Here is a 14560-nt window from a genome sequence, read left to right on the forward strand (position 1 = left end):
CGGCGGCAGCGCAGGTGTCGGGAGGCGCGTGCGGTCGCTGGCGAGGCCGGAGCCGCCGGGGGGTGACCGCCTCCTTCCTGCCCTGGGCGAGGCGAGCGCGGGGCCACAGCCGCGGCAGCGGCGCCATGTGCCAGCGCCGCCGCGAGGGACCGCACGCAGCTGGCAGCTGGCAGCCCCGGCGAGAGCCGAGGGCTGCTGCCACCCCCCCGGGGGCTCCGAGCAGCCGGGAGGGGAGCGCCCCGAGCGTGGGGCTTTGAGCTTTGCAGGTGCACGACCTAGAAGTGGTTGGCTGGATGCTCTCGGTAGGATGTGGGCTGGAGCCCGTCCTCGCCATCAGGGTGGCTCTCGGCAGGCTCCAGCAGCAGCGTTGGAGCCGCGGGGGATGCAGGAGGGGCCCCCGCAGGGCAGGTGCTGTGGGGGGGCTGTCTCCCCCCGGGGACATCCGGGTGGCAGCCCACTGTGGCGAGGTGTGTGACGGCAGAGGCGCAGGCGAGGCTCATATTTGGGCACGGAGCAGGTTATTGGAGGCCGCGGCCCCGCAGCCGGGAGATGAGGCGCCTGATAAAGACTGCCCCCCCCCCCCGCCCCCCGGTGCTGGTGCTGCTGCGTGCATTGGCTCGGGCGCTGGCAGAGGTGCTGTGGCTGCGCTGGCTGGGGGCCGGTGGCCATGGGGCCGCTGCTGGCTCTGGGGCTGCTCGTGTGCGTGCGGCTGTGCGGGGGTGAGTGTCGGGCGGGCGGGAGCGGGGCCCGCGGCGGCGGCGGGCCCGGCTCAGCAGCCTCCGTGCCGCAGGCTCCGGGGAGCTGCGTCTGGTGGGCGGCGGCGGGCGCTGTGCCGGGCGCGTGGAGGTGAAGCACGACGGTGAGTGGGGCTCCGTGTGCGCCTTCGACTTCGACTGGGAGGCTCGCTGGGCCGTGGTGGTGTGCCGGCAGCTGGGCTGCGGCCGGGTGGCCAGGGCGTCCCTGCACGCCCCGTTCGGGCCGGGCAGCGGGCGGATCTGGCTGCAGCCCTTCTTCTGCCGTGGCACCGAGGATGCGCTTGAGCAGTGTCCTAACATCGGATGGGGACGGCATTTCTGCGGCCACGAGTGGGATGTGGGAGTGACCTGCACAGGTGAGGGGACGCGCTGGCCGTGCTGGCACAGCCACCTTGCGCTGGGGCACCACGGGCTGGTGTGAGCCGTTCCGGTGCCCCTGTGCAGATGCTGTGGAGCTGAGGCTGGCGGGCGGCGGCAGTCCCTGTGCCGGGAGGGTGGAGGTGAAGCTGCGGGGACACTGGGGCACGGTGGGAGACCACAGCTGGGACATGGAGGACGCCGAGGTGGTTTGCCAGCAGCTGGGCTGTGGCTCGGCTTCTATTGCCTACTACACCCACGAGCGCTTTGGCGTCGGGGACGGGCTCGTCAGCCTGGCCCTGGTGAACTGCAGTGGGGCCGAGGCCACGCTCTGGGACTGCGAGATCCGCGGCTGGGGACCCTATAACAGCAGCATCAATGTCTCGGACGTTGGCGTTGTCTGCCAAGGTAGGAGCTGGTTTTAAGGTGGTTGTGGCACTTCCTGCACATCCCTTGTCACTAGCACTGCACTGGTCCCCCAGGCTTTTCCCGGCTGGTTGGTGGCGATGGAGCCTGTGCTGGGCGGCTGGAGGTGCGTCAGGGCCAGGCCTGGGTCGGTGTCTGTGCGGATGAGGTGGACATGAAGGCGGCCCAGGTGGTGTGCAGGGAGCTGGGCTGCGGTGAGGTGATCGCCATCGCCGGCAGTGGGCGTTTTGGGGCAGTGTCGGGATCGCTCTGGGACGGGGGGTTCCGGTGCAATGGCACCGAGCCCCTCCTGAGTGCCTGTGCCCGGCGTCCGGCCCAGAGGCAGGAGTGCAGCGGCCCTGCCAGCGTCATCTGCTCCTGTAAGTGGCGGGGACAGCGGGGGCAGTTGGGGTCCCTGCAGCATCAGTGCTCTCAAGGCTGTTCCTGTGGCAGCCTACACGGGCTTCCGGCTGGGCAACGGCAGCTCGGGATGCGCCGGGCGAGTGGAGGTGGCAGTGAGGGGGACGTGGGGCTCCGTGTGCGCCAGCGAGTGGGACCTGCCCGATGCGCACGTCCTGTGCCGGCACCTGGGCTGCGGCCGCGCCTTCAGCGTGCCCCCGGGAGGCTCCTTCGGCAGCGGGGAGGGGCCGCTGCTGCCGGACGCCTTCGGCTGCAGCGGGAGCGAGCGGCACCCGGGCCAGTGCCCCGTGGCCGTGCTGGGGAAGCCGCCCTGTGCCCCCGGAAACGCCGCCGCCGTCAACTGCTCAGGTGGGTATGGCAGCTCTGTGAAGAGCCTTAAGGGCTTTTGGGACCCTTCCATAAGTGGAGAAGTATGAGATGATGCACGCTTATTTTTTGTGAAGGTCTGAGTGCGGCCATTTTACAGGCGCTGTTGAGTCCCTGCGGCTTGTGAAAGGTGAGACCCGCTGCGAGGGGTTTCTGGAGTATAACACAAGCACCGGGGCCTGGCACCGTGTGCCGGGAGAGGTTTCGCTCCTACGGAATTTGAGCAACGTGTGTTGGAAGCTGGACTGTGGGGAACTGGAGAAGAGTCACGGTGTCCCTGGGGAGGTCTATCTGTTGCGAGACAACAAGTGGGGCATCTTGAAAACGGTGATCAAAGACATTGTGCAGATGACCACTGATCTGGCCAGTAGGACCATAAGTGAGGATCATTTTTGGCGCGATTACGGGTTGATGACCACTGGACCAGCTGACATCCCTCATGGGACCTACCTTGTCTGCTCAGGTGGGTGTCCCGAGAGGGCTGGAGGTGCCGGTGCCCCAAGCAGCCACCCCAGCCCATTCCTTCCGTGCCCGCAGGCAGCCTGCAGGTGAGGCTGGTGGGGAGCTCTGGGCGCTGTGCCGGGCGTGTGGAGGTCTATTCCGGTGGCAGCTGGAGCTGGGTGTGCCAGGAAGGCTGGGGGCTGCAGGCCGCGGCCGTTGTGTGCCGGGAGCTGGGCTGTGGCACGGCTCTGCAGGCCCCGGGCTGGGCGCGCTTGGGTGCCGGCGCGGGGCCGCTGTGGCCGTACAGCCCCGACTGCTCCGGCTCCGAGGAGTCTCTGTGGGAATGCGGGCGCACGGAACGGCGCGAGTGCGGGCGTGGCGGCGGGGCAGGGGCCGTCTGCTCAGGTCAGTGCCGGGCAGCCCCAGATCAGGGCCCGGCGAGGCCCCGGGGGGTTCCTGGCCGTGCCGTGACCCCCGTGCCTCCCTTGCAGAGCAGCTCTCCGTGCGGCTGGCAGGGGGCCCTGGGCGCTGCCGGGGCTTCCTGGAGATGTTCCAGAACAGCACCTGGGGCCGCGTGTGCGCCAACGGCACCAGCAACGGCACCGCCGCCGCCGTCTGCCGCCTGCTGGGCTGTGGGGAACTGGGCGAGCTCTCAGCTGTCACCGCCCAGGAGCCGACCGAGGCCTGGCTGGCCTGGGTGGGCTGTGAGGATGGGGCCCGCTCGCTCTGGCAGTGCCCCTCGGCAGCCTGGCACCTACAGAGCTGCAGGCCAGGCGGGGATGCCTATGTGGACTGTGAGGAGGACAGTGATGGCACCACTGAGGGACACACGACCCCATATCCGGAGGGTGCCAGCAGCACAGGTAGCTCTGCCCGTGCCCGCATCCCCCCCAGCAGGCTGGCTGGGATCCCCCTGGCCTCACTGCCTGCCTGTGTCCCCACAGGTGTCCCCAGAAGAAGGCCCCCGGCAGTGGCCGTGGGGTCTGTGCCTGTGCCCACTGTGCTGTGTGTGGTGCTGGGGACGCTGCTGTGCCTGTCCCTGGGTGCCCTGGCCCTGCTGCTGTGCCGTGCCCGTGCCCGGCGCCGAGGTGTGTCCTGGTGGGTGGGGGTGGGGACAGATCCCGTTTGGGGGTCCAGCGACCCCAGCCCTGCAGAATAGCTCAGAAGGGGGCCAGGGGTGATCCCGGTGCCCCCCACAGTGCCCAGGGCCCCAGGTAAGTGCTGCATCTCCTTCCAGGCCCTGGCAGAGCCGCAGATGCCATCTCCAACGCTGTCTACGAGGAGCTGGATTACAAAGCCATGCCCGAATTCCAGGAGGTGCCCACTCCCCCAGGTGGGTGCAGCCCTTGTGCCCCAGTTGTGCTCTCCCTGAAGGCTCTGTCCTGAGAGCCCCACGGCAGCTCTGGCTCCTGGTGGCCCAGCAGGGGCTCCTGGCCATGGGCTGTGGGTGTCCCTCGGTCCCAGAGCAGCCCCGCTCTGTGGTGTGAGGTTCTGTCACCGGCGGTGCCACTTGAGGCCACCCCCAAATCCCTGTTTATCCCCTGCAGGTTCCCTGTTGGAGGGATGGGTGAAGAAGCTGCCGTATTACACAGGGGACAGCGTGGAGGGGAGTGACACCGAGGCAGCCCCAGGTAGGGCCACAGGGCAGGAGTCCAGCAGGGAGAGCTGGGGAGAGGGGACACACCTGGGCTGGGGGGGGCTGAGGGGACAAATCTCCTCCCTTATTAATGTGCAGTGAAGCATCACCTTTCCCTGTGGGTCCACAGGGCCTCTAGCATGTGCTGAAGTGGAAAGGCTGGAGGGGGTGGTACAGCCTGAGCCCTGCCAGGGCCGCTGGTCACTGCCATGGACCCCTCTGCTTTTCCCAGATCCCCCTGCCTGGCCTGAGCAAGGACCCCTGGATGGCTACGACGATGTCCTGGATGTGCCCCAGGAGCCCCCCGCTGCCAGCAGTGGGGACATCTCGAAGGGAGTGGCAGGGCAGAGGTGGAGCTGTGTGCTCCCCACAGGTGAGAGGTCTCCCAGCTGCCCTGTCCCCTGTGCAGAGCCACTCCATGTCAGGCTTTGGCTGTGGGGGTGGGCAGGGCCCCATCAGCAGATCCATGGGTGCTGTGGCCAGAGGCCAGGTGGGGTCTGTCAGGGGGACACGGAGCTGCCTGCCCCCTCGGGCACCTCTCTGTGCTGTCCCCAAGGTGGGATCTACTCCCCTCCAGGTCCCGCAGGAGCCACCAGGGAGCCCTCGGAACAGCCCCCTGGACACATGGACTATGATGATGTCGGCAGCAGCGCCCTGGGGACGTTGCCATGAGGATGTCCTGGCCATGCCACTGCCCTGGGGACACGTGTGTGGCAGCGTGATGGGGCCCTGTCCCCAGGGAAGGCTGGCCCTGCCCACAGAGGTCAGCCCTCGCTGTCCAGCGCTGCAGGAAAGCAGCCCTTGTTTAAGGATTTTCTTTAATTTCAGTGTGAATTTTCCATTTTTCCTATTAAAACACAAAGTGGACAGAAACTCAGTGCCAGGCCTGGAACATCCTTCTTGGGCTGGCACTTTCATTGTTGGTACACCAGCCACACACAAGGATGTGAGGCAGGAACTGGAACCAGAGACCCCGTCCTTGGCTGAGGGGGACAAATAGTGGGAGATGGCTGGGATTGTCTTCGGGGTCTTTATTTGGCACTGCCAAATGCAGAGAAATGCTGCCCCCAACAGCGAGGGCAAAAGGGAGAGGGCAGGAGCCGGATCCCGCCCCGCAGATGCAGCAGGATCTCCTGCCTGTGCCCCGAGGGTGGGGCAGGCTCAGCCCCACTCTCAGCACGGGGAGCTGGGCCAGGACCGGCTCTGGTTGTTGGAAGGATTTTCCTAAAGGATGGGAGGTCTCCTGAAGGAGGGCAGCGCCTTCGTGCCCCCCGGCAGCAGCCCGCGGTGGCAGGGCAGCCGGGCCATGGCCCCGGCCTGCGGCACGTCGTGCTCCAGGAGGTTCCCGATGTTCAGGCCGGGCTGCAGGGCCCGGAGGGCGTCCAGTTCCTGCAGCAGGGCCTGGCTGAATCCGTCCGTGCTCAGCCTGGGCGTGGAGGAGGCAGGAGCAGAGGAGAAGGTGTTGGAGCTTGTGGGGAGGGAGGTGCTGAAGGGGCCGCGGTGCCGGTGCGGCCCTGCCTGTCCCGCAGCCTCCGCTGCCCGCCTCGGGCATGCCGGGCATGGAAGGGGCCAGGGCAGGGCCCTGACTCACCCCAGGCTCCTCAGCGGGCAGGCGGGATGCCGGAGCTGCTGGCAGAGCTGCAGGACGCCCTGGGCTCGCAGCTCGTTGTCACTCAGGTCCAGGCAGGTGAGACGGGGCCCCTGCAGCAGCCGCGCAGCCAGGGCCGGGCAGGAGGCGCCCGACAGCCGGCAGCTGCCCAGCCTGTGGGAGCGAGGGAAACAGGGAAGGAGGGCTTTGGCCTCTGCTTGCTGAGCTGCTCCGGGTGGGAAGGAGAAAGCTCTGCATAAGAAGGAGGGAGCACTTGCCCATCCTGCAGCCCCTTTACCGCAGTGTCTGTAGCGGGCAGGCACATTTCTGGAGCCCCTCACACAGCAGCTCCACGCCGGCATCGCGCAGGCCCTCGCTGAAGGACAAATCCAGCTCCTCCAGGGAGGTGTTGGTGCCCAGCACAGCGGCAAGGTCATCGCAGCTGGCACTGGTGATGCGGGAATACCGCAGCCTGATGGGAACCCCAGGAAAACCCTCAGATCCTCCTGAGTGCTCTTACTGCCATCCCACCATGGTAGCATTCCCCACCCTGGTGCCACAACCTTGCTGCTCCTTGGCCTGAAGTGTGGGACAGAGGCACCATGCCACCCCAGGTGGACCCTCTGTGGTGTCTCCCGAGCTCTCACGTCTGGGAGTTCTGAGGGACTCTGGGGGTACTCACCGCAGGATGCGCAGGCGGCAGCCCGGAGTCCGCAGCCCCTCACAGAGGAGGCGCACGCCACTGTCACCCAGCGAGCTGTCAGCCAGCTCCAGCTGGGCCAGGCCCGGGTGCTCCGCCAGCAGCGCTGCCAGCTCCGCACAGCAGCTCTCGGACAGCCGGCACCACTGCAGCCTGCGGGAGAGCACGGACAACAGGGGCTCAGCACATCTCACCTGTCCTGGCTGCCCACCTGCCCACCAAACCCTCAAGTAAAGGGGGCCTGGCCTCCCCCTGGCTGCTTTCCATTGTCCCCAGGGAGCAGCAAGGCAGCACCAACCCACTCACCCCCTGCACTGTGGTCCAGGTGTCCCCACCCACAGCCCGGATCCCAGCCCTGGTTTGGGCTCCATGTGCGTCTCTCACCGGAGCACCTGCAGGGCACTGTCCCGGTGCCGCAGAGCCCGGCAGAGCAGGTGGATGGGGCAGGGCAGCTCCTCCCGCTGCCGCACGACGAGGGCACCAGGATGTCCTCCGGCTCCTGAGACTCCAGAGCTGCAGGGAAACAAGCCGTGGTGCTGGCAGCTCCTGGTTCTGACACCAGCACACAACCCCCCCACCCTGAGCAGAACCTCCAGCTTCTCCAGAGGGACCTTTGTGGCTTTGGAGGAGCGAAGGACCTCAAGCATTGCTGCTGGAGCCACCCAGAGATATAAGGTGAGTCACAGGGCGCATTTAACATTCCAGCACAAGGGATCCCCCTTTTCAAGGGAGAAGGGGGATGATGGGAACTCAGAGTGACAGCTGGGCACATGTGGGCCTGGCCAGGTCGAGCCAAGAAGCTCCATCACTATCAATTCCACAGTGGGCAGCGGATGGAGGAGCCCATGTGTTCCTTATTCTCCCCAGGAATAAGTAAATCCCCTGCTTGTGGAACCAAACACCCAGGGAAAGGCCAAACTGGTGTTCAGGAAGGAGGAGCTGAATCATCCTTTGGGACAGAGGAAGAGAAATCTTTGCAGTTTTGGGTCATTAAAGCAAGGAGGAGCAGGACTTACCAAGGCACTGACACATCCAGCTCTGCCTCAGGATCCCGCCAGTGAAAGGAGCATCCCTGGAGGGTGACGGAGCCCAGCCCAGCCCAGTGCTGGATGCAGAAGGAAAGAGCCATCTGGTCGTACAGGGTCAGCCTGGTGTCCTGCAAGTCCAGGTCAGTGAAATGACCCAATGCACTTTGTGCAAAGCTCTTCTCATTCATCTCGAACAAGAAGTGGAAAGTGTCCATCTCCGAAACCTTCAGTGCTTGGCCAGGGTGGGAGAGGCCTCTGTGCCTCCTCTGAAGCCACTCCAGCAGCTCTTCCCTGGCTCGTGATGAAATTCTGCACCCCATGGTTTTGTCCATGTACTCTATGGATTTCTGGCTGACCAGACCAAAGAGGAATTGCACTATTACATTCAAATCCTTTCTGGACTTGTTGTAGCTTTCTAATAATTTATTTACATCCTTCTCAAGCCTCCCCAGGCTGCTGATTGTTTCCCCATCATCCTCCAGAACGTAGAACATTGCTGCAAAAAACTCCTGGAGGTGCAGGTGGGTGAAAGCATAGACACTCTCATGGTCTTCTCCTTCCCTTGGGATTCTTTGATTGAGGAAGTAGGGAAGAAGACCTGGCAAGTCCAAGCCACAGCCCTTGATTTCCTTCTCCTCAAAGAGGACCTTGTGCTTCCAAATACCCTCGGCAGCCAAGGAGCAAAGTTGGAGTAGGAACTGCTGGAGGACCTGTGGGTTGTCCCTGTCCCTGTGCTTCAGTAACTGGGAGAGGTAGAACATCATCATCCCTGTGGTGGTTTTGGAGCACTCAAGGAGGTTTTTCTTCCCACAAAGCTCTTGTTCAAGGATGGTGCAGATGGTCCAGCTCATGATAGGGATGACACACAAGCTATAGAGGATCTCGTTGCCTCTGACAAACCTGAAGGCCGCGTCTGCTTTGTTGGGGTTTTCAAAATACCTATGGAAATACTCCTCCCTCCTGGCTGCCGAAAATCCCAGTATCTCCACATAATTCTCACCCTTCAGGCACTGCCTCAGGCTTCCAAGAGCTGTTGGCCTTATGGTGATGAGCAAAGAAGCTTTGGGGAGCAGAGTCTTCTTCAACAAGCTCATGAGGGTGAGCTCCAGAGGCTTCACCTCCCTGGGGTCAGAGCTCAGCTCAGCTTCGGGGTGAACCAAGGAAAACCCCAGGGCCTCAAAGCCATCAAAAATGAACAGGATCTTCTTCTGGTCATCCAGGATCTTCCCAGCTGGCACTTGCAGGCCAGGACAGCACTGTGAAACCAGGTTTGCTATGCTGGCTTCCATGGGAAGGATGATGGCTTTGCAGTCAATGCAGAAGACAAAGTCAAACTGCGTGTGGAGTGCCCCTTCTCCCCACTCCACCATCACCTTCCTGACCATCATTGTCTTCCCCATCCCTGGGGCCCCCACCAGCACCACGACCTGTGGGGTTTGCCCATCTCCACTGGGTTCAAACAGCATGGTGGTGGTGGTGGCTGCTCCGCTGCTGGCACTGGTACATCCCTGGCTGGTTCCCACAGCTCCATCCTTGGCTCCGTGCTTGTTCTGAGGCTCCCTGGTGATGGTCAGGGTGGTGAAGCGGCTGTGGAGGGAGAGGCTCTCCCTGGGACAGGCGCCCAGCTCCCTGTCCTGGCGGGACTCCCGGACCATGTGCTCTCTGCTGTCCCACCTGTGCTCTGTGCCAAGAGGAGCAGGGTCAGTTCCCAGCCCAGAGAAATTCCCCACCAGCCCACCTGTGCTCCCGACACACCAGCAGCTGCTTATTTCAATGCTCAGTGCTCTCCTAAGTCTGGCTGTGGCACTAAGGACACAGTTTGTGAGGATTTGGGGACTCTGGTAGGTTGAGCGTTCTTCTGATCCTTGTTTATTAACCCTTGTTTTATCATCCTCATCCACCTGGGAGTAAATGCAACTGTCTGGGGCTGCCCTGCATGCTTCAGGGGACAAAGGCTCCAGAGCACAGACCTCTGCAGAGATATCCTTAATCTCCATCCCAGGAGGAACAAATCTGCCCAGGCGGCTGCTGGAAAGTGCTGAGAGCACTGGGTGAGCTTTAAGGTCACTTCCAACCCAAACCATTCTGTGATTTTAAACAATGCAAGAGGAATTACAAGCCCATGTAATTCACTGCAAGGATGAGCTGCCTGGACAGAGCTGGGTGACCCTGTCCCCAGAACAGCTTCAACAAGGAGTGCCCAGGACTGAACTCAGAGCCCAGGCCCATGCCAGCTGGTGGGGAGGCTCCAGGTGAGGCTGCTCAGCATTCCAGGCTATAAATAGTACCCCAGGGGGAGCAGGGCTTGGATTTTCACTGCAAGGACTTCCTGCTGCCAGGGAAACCCACCTTGGGTGCTGCAGCAAGTCATTCCACTGTGAGAAATGTCCTTCATCCTGCTTTCCCGGGAGTTTGAGGTATGGACAAACGGTGCTGCCCAAACAGCCACAGGGTTTTGCTGCTACGTGGCTTTTTCCCCCTTCTCCAGCTGTGGGGTGGGTTGTAACTGGGGCCCTAGGAAAGGAGAGAGGCTCCTTTAGGATCTTTGGATGCTCAGGGATGAAAGGGGTGTGAGTCTGTGCTGTGACCTGCTCTCCTGGTTTGCCTGCTCCAGTTTATGCACAGGGCACCTTTGTCTGGATTAGGAGGGGGTAACCCACCCGATGATTTTATTTTCTGTGAGTGATGACTTTCTTTCCATGATGGGGGAAAAAAAAAGCTTCAGGATGACGTGTTTAGCAAAGCAGCCTGTGAGGGATACTGGGAAAGGGAGAAAGGATGTTTTAAGGCACACTGGGAGTTTAAGGACTCCTTATGGACTTCTTATTTCCCTGCTCAGAGCCAGACATTACACTGTCCCTCCTGCTTGCAGGACGTCAAATAGTTCTGGGGATAACTGTTTCCTTGTCCAAAGGAAATGGTCTCAAGTGTGTCAGGGGACATTTAGATGGAATATTTGGGAAAATTCCTTCACTGAAAGGGTTGTCCAGTCCTGGCACAGCTGCCCAGGGCAGTGGTGGATCCCCATCCCTGGAGGGATTTAAAAGCTGTGTGGATGTGGCACCCAGGGACAAGGGATAGTGATGGCCTTGGGCAGTGCTGGGGAATGTTTGGTCCTGATAACCTCAGAGGGCTCAAACAATTCCACGATTCTATGTTCCTTCCCATGGATGCTGCTGCCACCAACGTTCCCCTGTGGGTTTTGCAGGGGGAGCTCCCCAGGAACCAGGGCTGTCCTTATCCCTGCTAACTCCTCCTGGGAGGTGCTGTGAGCAGAGGGGGAGGGGGCAAATCCAGCAGCACCGTTTCTAAAGGTTTCCCACTCCCTCTGACCTTGAAAAAGCCATTTTCACCTTGCTGTGTCTCAGCCAGGGCTGCCGCTTGCTGTGCCTGCGCTGCATTAGGGGGGATGTGACTCTGCCACGGGGAGATGGGGGAAGTGTATTGTTTTTACAGCTTTTCCTTCACTTCTCTTTTTCCTACCTCAGTTAAAAAAAAAAGTTTACATTCAGAATTTAAATGTAACGTGAATTCCGGTCTGAGGCGTGTGAGAGCATCACGTGGGGCTGTTTATCTCCTAAGGCAGAGGCAGAGTGTGTGATCACAAGGAAACCACTGCTGGAACCCCTCATCCAGGCTCTGGGGACAAGACCCGGTAGTTCCCACTTGCAGGAGGCTCCCTCCCTCCTCCTGCCACCTTGAGGATATTCCTGCCTGATGCAGAAGTAGCAAAGAGATTTTGCTAGGGAAGCAGTGGTTTGGGGGTGTCCCTTGCATTAAACTGTGGATTTCCACCAGCTTTGCAGGGATTCAGCCCCTCTGCTGCTGTCATTAGGTCAGCGGATTTGGGAGGCGTTAAGAAGGGAAGCAGCTGTTTGGAGCCATGGAAAGGTCCTGTCTGTGCCTGGCACAAGTCTCTGAAAAAGCAGGGAGTGCTGGCACTGCTGAGTGCAGGACCAGACAGGGAACAGAGGGTACATCGGCTTCAGCCACAGCTAATCCTGTCTGTGCCAGCCTGTCTGAGCCCAGCTGGCTCCTGGAGCCAAGGACTACAGAAGGAATAACCTTGCTCATCCCTGCCCCAAGGGGGTGTGGGTAGCTGCATCCCAAAACAGGCCCTGGAAGCACAGCCTGTCCTGGGAGATTTAGGTTCTTGCATCCAGCCCCTCATTCTGCAGCTCTCTTCAAACACAGGCATGATTTTTCTTTGCAGTGGGATTTAAGCAACCTGAGTATTTTTTAGACATGATATGCACCTGGCTGGTTACTGGTGGGTGGTTGGTGGGTCCCAAGTAACTGATGGAGGCAGATGGGCAAGTAGCACACAGCCCAATTTGCTCTGAAATAAGGGCTAAAAGAGCTCCAGACAATCCCAGAACCTGCTGAGGTTTGGGGGACAAGCAGGAAGTGACACAGGGATGGGAACCATCCCAGTACTGGTTGGAGGGGTGAGGCTGTAACAGAGAAGTATCTTTGCTTTTAGCTGGTGAGGATGAGGAGGAGGTGGCTGTGTCTGGCAGTCCCTGGCTGGCTGACAGCGCTCTGCAGTGGGACTGGGCTGTGTGCCCGGCTCTGGTCTGGGAAGGGGTGTCAAATCCCAGCCTGCTGGGACAAGGAGCAGTCTGGGGAGAAGGGAAGCAGAGCTGGCATAGAATTACCCCAAGGTGCAGCATTTCAGTGTCCTCCCTGCACTGTGCAGAGCTTCTCCTTGGCAAGTCAGTTTTACATTCCTTAACTCACTGCCTGGGATCATCTCAGTTGGAAATCCCTTGTCCGGGTGGGGGGAAGCTCATACTCCTATTGCCTGTGATGTACACAGAGGCATCCCAATTTATCAGGCCAGCCTGCTCCCAGGTATTTTTCCCTGTGTGTCCTCCCCACTTTGTTGCTATGTTTCATGCAATTGCTGCAAATCCAGGCAGGATTTGGAGGAGAAACAAACAGAGCAGCAGAGGGGTCAGTGCCGCAGGGACGGCCCTGAACTGCTGAGCCAGCTCAGTCCCAAATGACAGAGGATGTAGAGATGCAGCTGGGCTGCCTTCACTACCCTGCGGCCCCCCCTCGGCACCCGGCCCCTCCAGATCCCAGCCCTTCCTTCTGGATTGGAGCGCCCTCTCCCCCCCTCCCTGCTCTCCATCGTCATGCAGTCTGCAGAGGTGCATTGTGGGAAACTCCCAAGTTTCCCCCCCACCCTCTGCCTGCCTCCCTCCCTCCTCTCTGCGCAAGAGCCAGCTCCCAAGGTGTGACTGGTCCGGCCGGAGGACAGAGGTAAGGGATGCCGCTGGGACGGGGGGCGCGGGTGGAAGGGCCGGGGCTCCCAGCTCGGGGACGTGCGGATGTCCTGCGCAGGGTGACAAAGAGAAGCGGAGACGTGGAGCTACCTGCCCAAGGTGAGTGTGCACCTCCCGCAGCCGCCCGGGATGGAGGCCGGGGCTACCATGCCCGCTGCCTCTGGAGCGGGCACCCCGCAGCTTTCCCCGTGAGAGGCAAAAAGATCCTTTTTGACCCCAGACAAGGAGCGCGGTGAGGATGGCCGGCCCCGAGAGGCTCCCGTCCCGTCCCAGCTCGCACGCTTAGCTCGCTGAAGGTCAGGCAGGCACAGGAGGCGTTTCTGCACACGCACGGGTGCCTCCCGGCCGCTTCCTGCCCGCAGCTTCCCGCACGTACCTGCAGCCTCCCCGCCGCCGCCTCTGCGGGCTGTGCCGCGCAGCCCCAGCGCAGCCCTCCCTGCTCCGAGCCCGGGCCGGGCCAAGGACAGGCCCTGGATGCCGCAGAGCGCTCCGGAGGCAGGAGGGCGGCGGGCACGGGGAAGCGGCGCCGGCCATGTGCCGGAAACAGGGCTGCTGGGAGGGAGGAGGGGAAGCAGCATCCCGGGCTGAGCCCCTCCAGCCTTGGCAGGAGAGCTGCCGCACCTCCCCGGAAGGGTTTGAGCGTTTTCCAGCTGCTTTCCCCCTCCCATCTGCATAGACAGAGGGATTTGTTTGCCTTGTGCTCTGCCTGGATGGATTTAACGACTCTGTTTAATTCTGTCAGTCGTGAGGCAGGAGGGGAAGCGTGAAGAGCCGGCAGCTTGGGTCAGCCGTCGCCTTTTCCCAGGAAAGGGGGATGTTTTGTTGGGCAGGGAGAATCTGATATCAATTAGGGGATGTATCCTTTGATTTGACCCTGGGCTTGTGCTGGAGAGGAACTCACAAAGGGAAATCTGCCCCCAAAAACCCGCAAAGGGAGGAAGATGTCAGAGGCAGCAGTGCCTGTTAAAACAGGGAGAATATTGCACCGAAGGAATGGGAGAGGGGTGGATACCAGCCCAGGGCTCCTGAGTCACGGTGGGTGCTTCCAGGGAGGGAATGCTTCGGGAATGTCTCAGGCTCTTCAGTCTGATGTCCCTGCTCTCTGTGCATCCATGCGCATCCCTGGGATGTGTGCTGGCAGGGACCTGTTGATTTGCTCCTGTTTACTTCTCTGTCCCTCTGGTGGCTTCTGGGGAGGTGCTAAGGGGGAAAGAAGAGGATTTTTAAAATTGAATCGAGGTCAGGCTGGCAGAACTTGGGCACTGGGACAAGAGGAGGAAACCTCCCCGCCGCAGCCCCGCTTTCCTGGGTGGGGCTTGGGCAGGATGCAGTCAGGAGAGGGAGGATGGACTATGCCGGATTAAGCTCCCTGCTCCATCTCAGGACTGACCTCCAAAAGTCTGACCTTCACAGGTTTGACCTTCAATGTTTTCCAGCTGTCCTTTCTCAGCCACGGTACCCAACACCAACATCTAACCCTGTGATATTGTGGTAGGGTGGGGGAAGAAATCCCAATTCTCCCCTAAAACTGCATTTTCATCCCGCTGCATCCATTCCCTCCCCTGTCAGGCTG

At 61.3% G+C, this 14560-nt stretch overlaps 3 protein-coding genes across 10 annotated transcripts in view; 2 read left to right on the forward strand and 1 right to left on the reverse strand.

The window, feature by feature from the left end:
• Positions 1-5253, forward strand: LOC143694322 (scavenger receptor cysteine-rich type 1 protein M130-like). 4 transcript variants are annotated; one of them, XM_077179782.1, is made up of 13 exons: positions 1-467; positions 791-1111; positions 1200-1520; positions 1595-1897; positions 1971-2285; positions 2404-2766; positions 2841-3149; positions 3236-3607; positions 3689-3832; positions 3982-4077; positions 4292-4375; positions 4613-4753; positions 4958-5253. In XM_077179782.1, exons 1-13 carry the CDS (start codon positions 308-310, stop codon positions 5050-5052), a joined length of 3024 nt encoding a protein of 1007 aa, XP_077035897.1. In that variant the 5' UTR covers positions 1-307; the 3' UTR covers positions 5053-5253. The 4 variants fall into 4 exon arrangements, with proteins under 4 accessions (XP_077035897.1, XP_077035898.1, XP_077035899.1 ...); XM_077179781.1 differs by having other exon boundaries at positions 325-719; XM_077179783.1 differs by lacking the exon at positions 2841-3149 and having other exon boundaries at positions 204-467.
• Positions 5236-13565, reverse strand: LOC129121145 (NACHT, LRR and PYD domains-containing protein 3-like). Of its 2 annotated transcripts, XM_077179786.1 has the most exons (8): positions 13364-13502; positions 10046-10210; positions 7685-9377; positions 7053-7181; positions 6651-6821; positions 6267-6440; positions 5972-6142; positions 5236-5806 (listed from the first exon to the last, which is right to left on the reverse strand). In XM_077179786.1, exons 2-8 carry the CDS (start codon positions 10089-10091, stop codon positions 5605-5607), a joined length of 2586 nt encoding a protein of 861 aa, XP_077035901.1. In that variant the 5' UTR covers positions 10092-10210; positions 13364-13502; the 3' UTR covers positions 5236-5604. The 2 variants fall into 2 exon arrangements, with proteins under 2 accessions (XP_077035901.1, XP_077035900.1); XM_077179785.1 differs by lacking the exon at positions 10046-10210 and having other exon boundaries at positions 13364-13565.
• Positions 12828-14560, forward strand: part of CEND1 (cell cycle exit and neuronal differentiation 1) — an 18200-nt gene continuing 16467 nt past the window's right edge. Inside the window, exon 1 of one of the 4 annotated variants that reach the window (XM_054634142.2) lies at positions 12828-12964. The gene's annotated coding sequence lies outside the window, so the exon portion shown is untranslated. Of the gene's footprint in view, positions 12965-13064; positions 13087-13521; positions 14401-14560 lie in introns of those variants that run through there. The other 3 variants (XM_077179793.1, XR_013182697.1, XR_013182698.1) reach the window with 3 other exon arrangements.

The sequence above is a fragment of the Agelaius phoeniceus genome, chromosome 6 (assembly GCF_051311805.1).
Source record: "Agelaius phoeniceus isolate bAgePho1 chromosome 6, bAgePho1.hap1, whole genome shotgun sequence".
NCBI lineage: Eukaryota > Metazoa > Chordata > Aves > Passeriformes > Icteridae > Agelaius > Agelaius phoeniceus.

Excerpts from the sequence above, each read along its gene's own strand:
- LOC143694322 (XM_077179782.1), top strand. The coding sequence starts at position 308 with ATGTGGGCTGGAGCCCGTCCTCGCCATCAGGGTGGCTCTCGGCAGGCT. Across the intron at positions 2,286-2,403 it reads CGCCGCCGTCAACTGCTCAG|GCGCTGTTGAGTCCCTGCGG; the intron begins GTGGGTATGGCA and ends GCCATTTTACAG. Across the intron at positions 4,376-4,612 it reads TGACACCGAGGCAGCCCCAG|ATCCCCCTGCCTGGCCTGAG; the intron begins GTAGGGCCACAG and ends TGCTTTTCCCAG.
- LOC129121145 (XM_077179785.1), bottom strand. The coding sequence starts at position 13,565 with ATGCTGCTTCCCCTCCTCCCTCCCAGCAGCCCTGTTTCCGGCACATGG. Across the intron at positions 7,182-7,684 it reads CTGGATGTGTCAGTGCCTTG|CTCTGGAGTCTCAGGAGCCG; the intron begins GTAAGTCCTGCT and ends GTTTCCCTGCAG. Across the intron at positions 6,441-6,650 it reads TGCCGCCTGCGCATCCTGCG|GCTGCGGTATTCCCGCATCA; the intron begins GTGAGTACCCCC and ends GGTTCCCATCAG.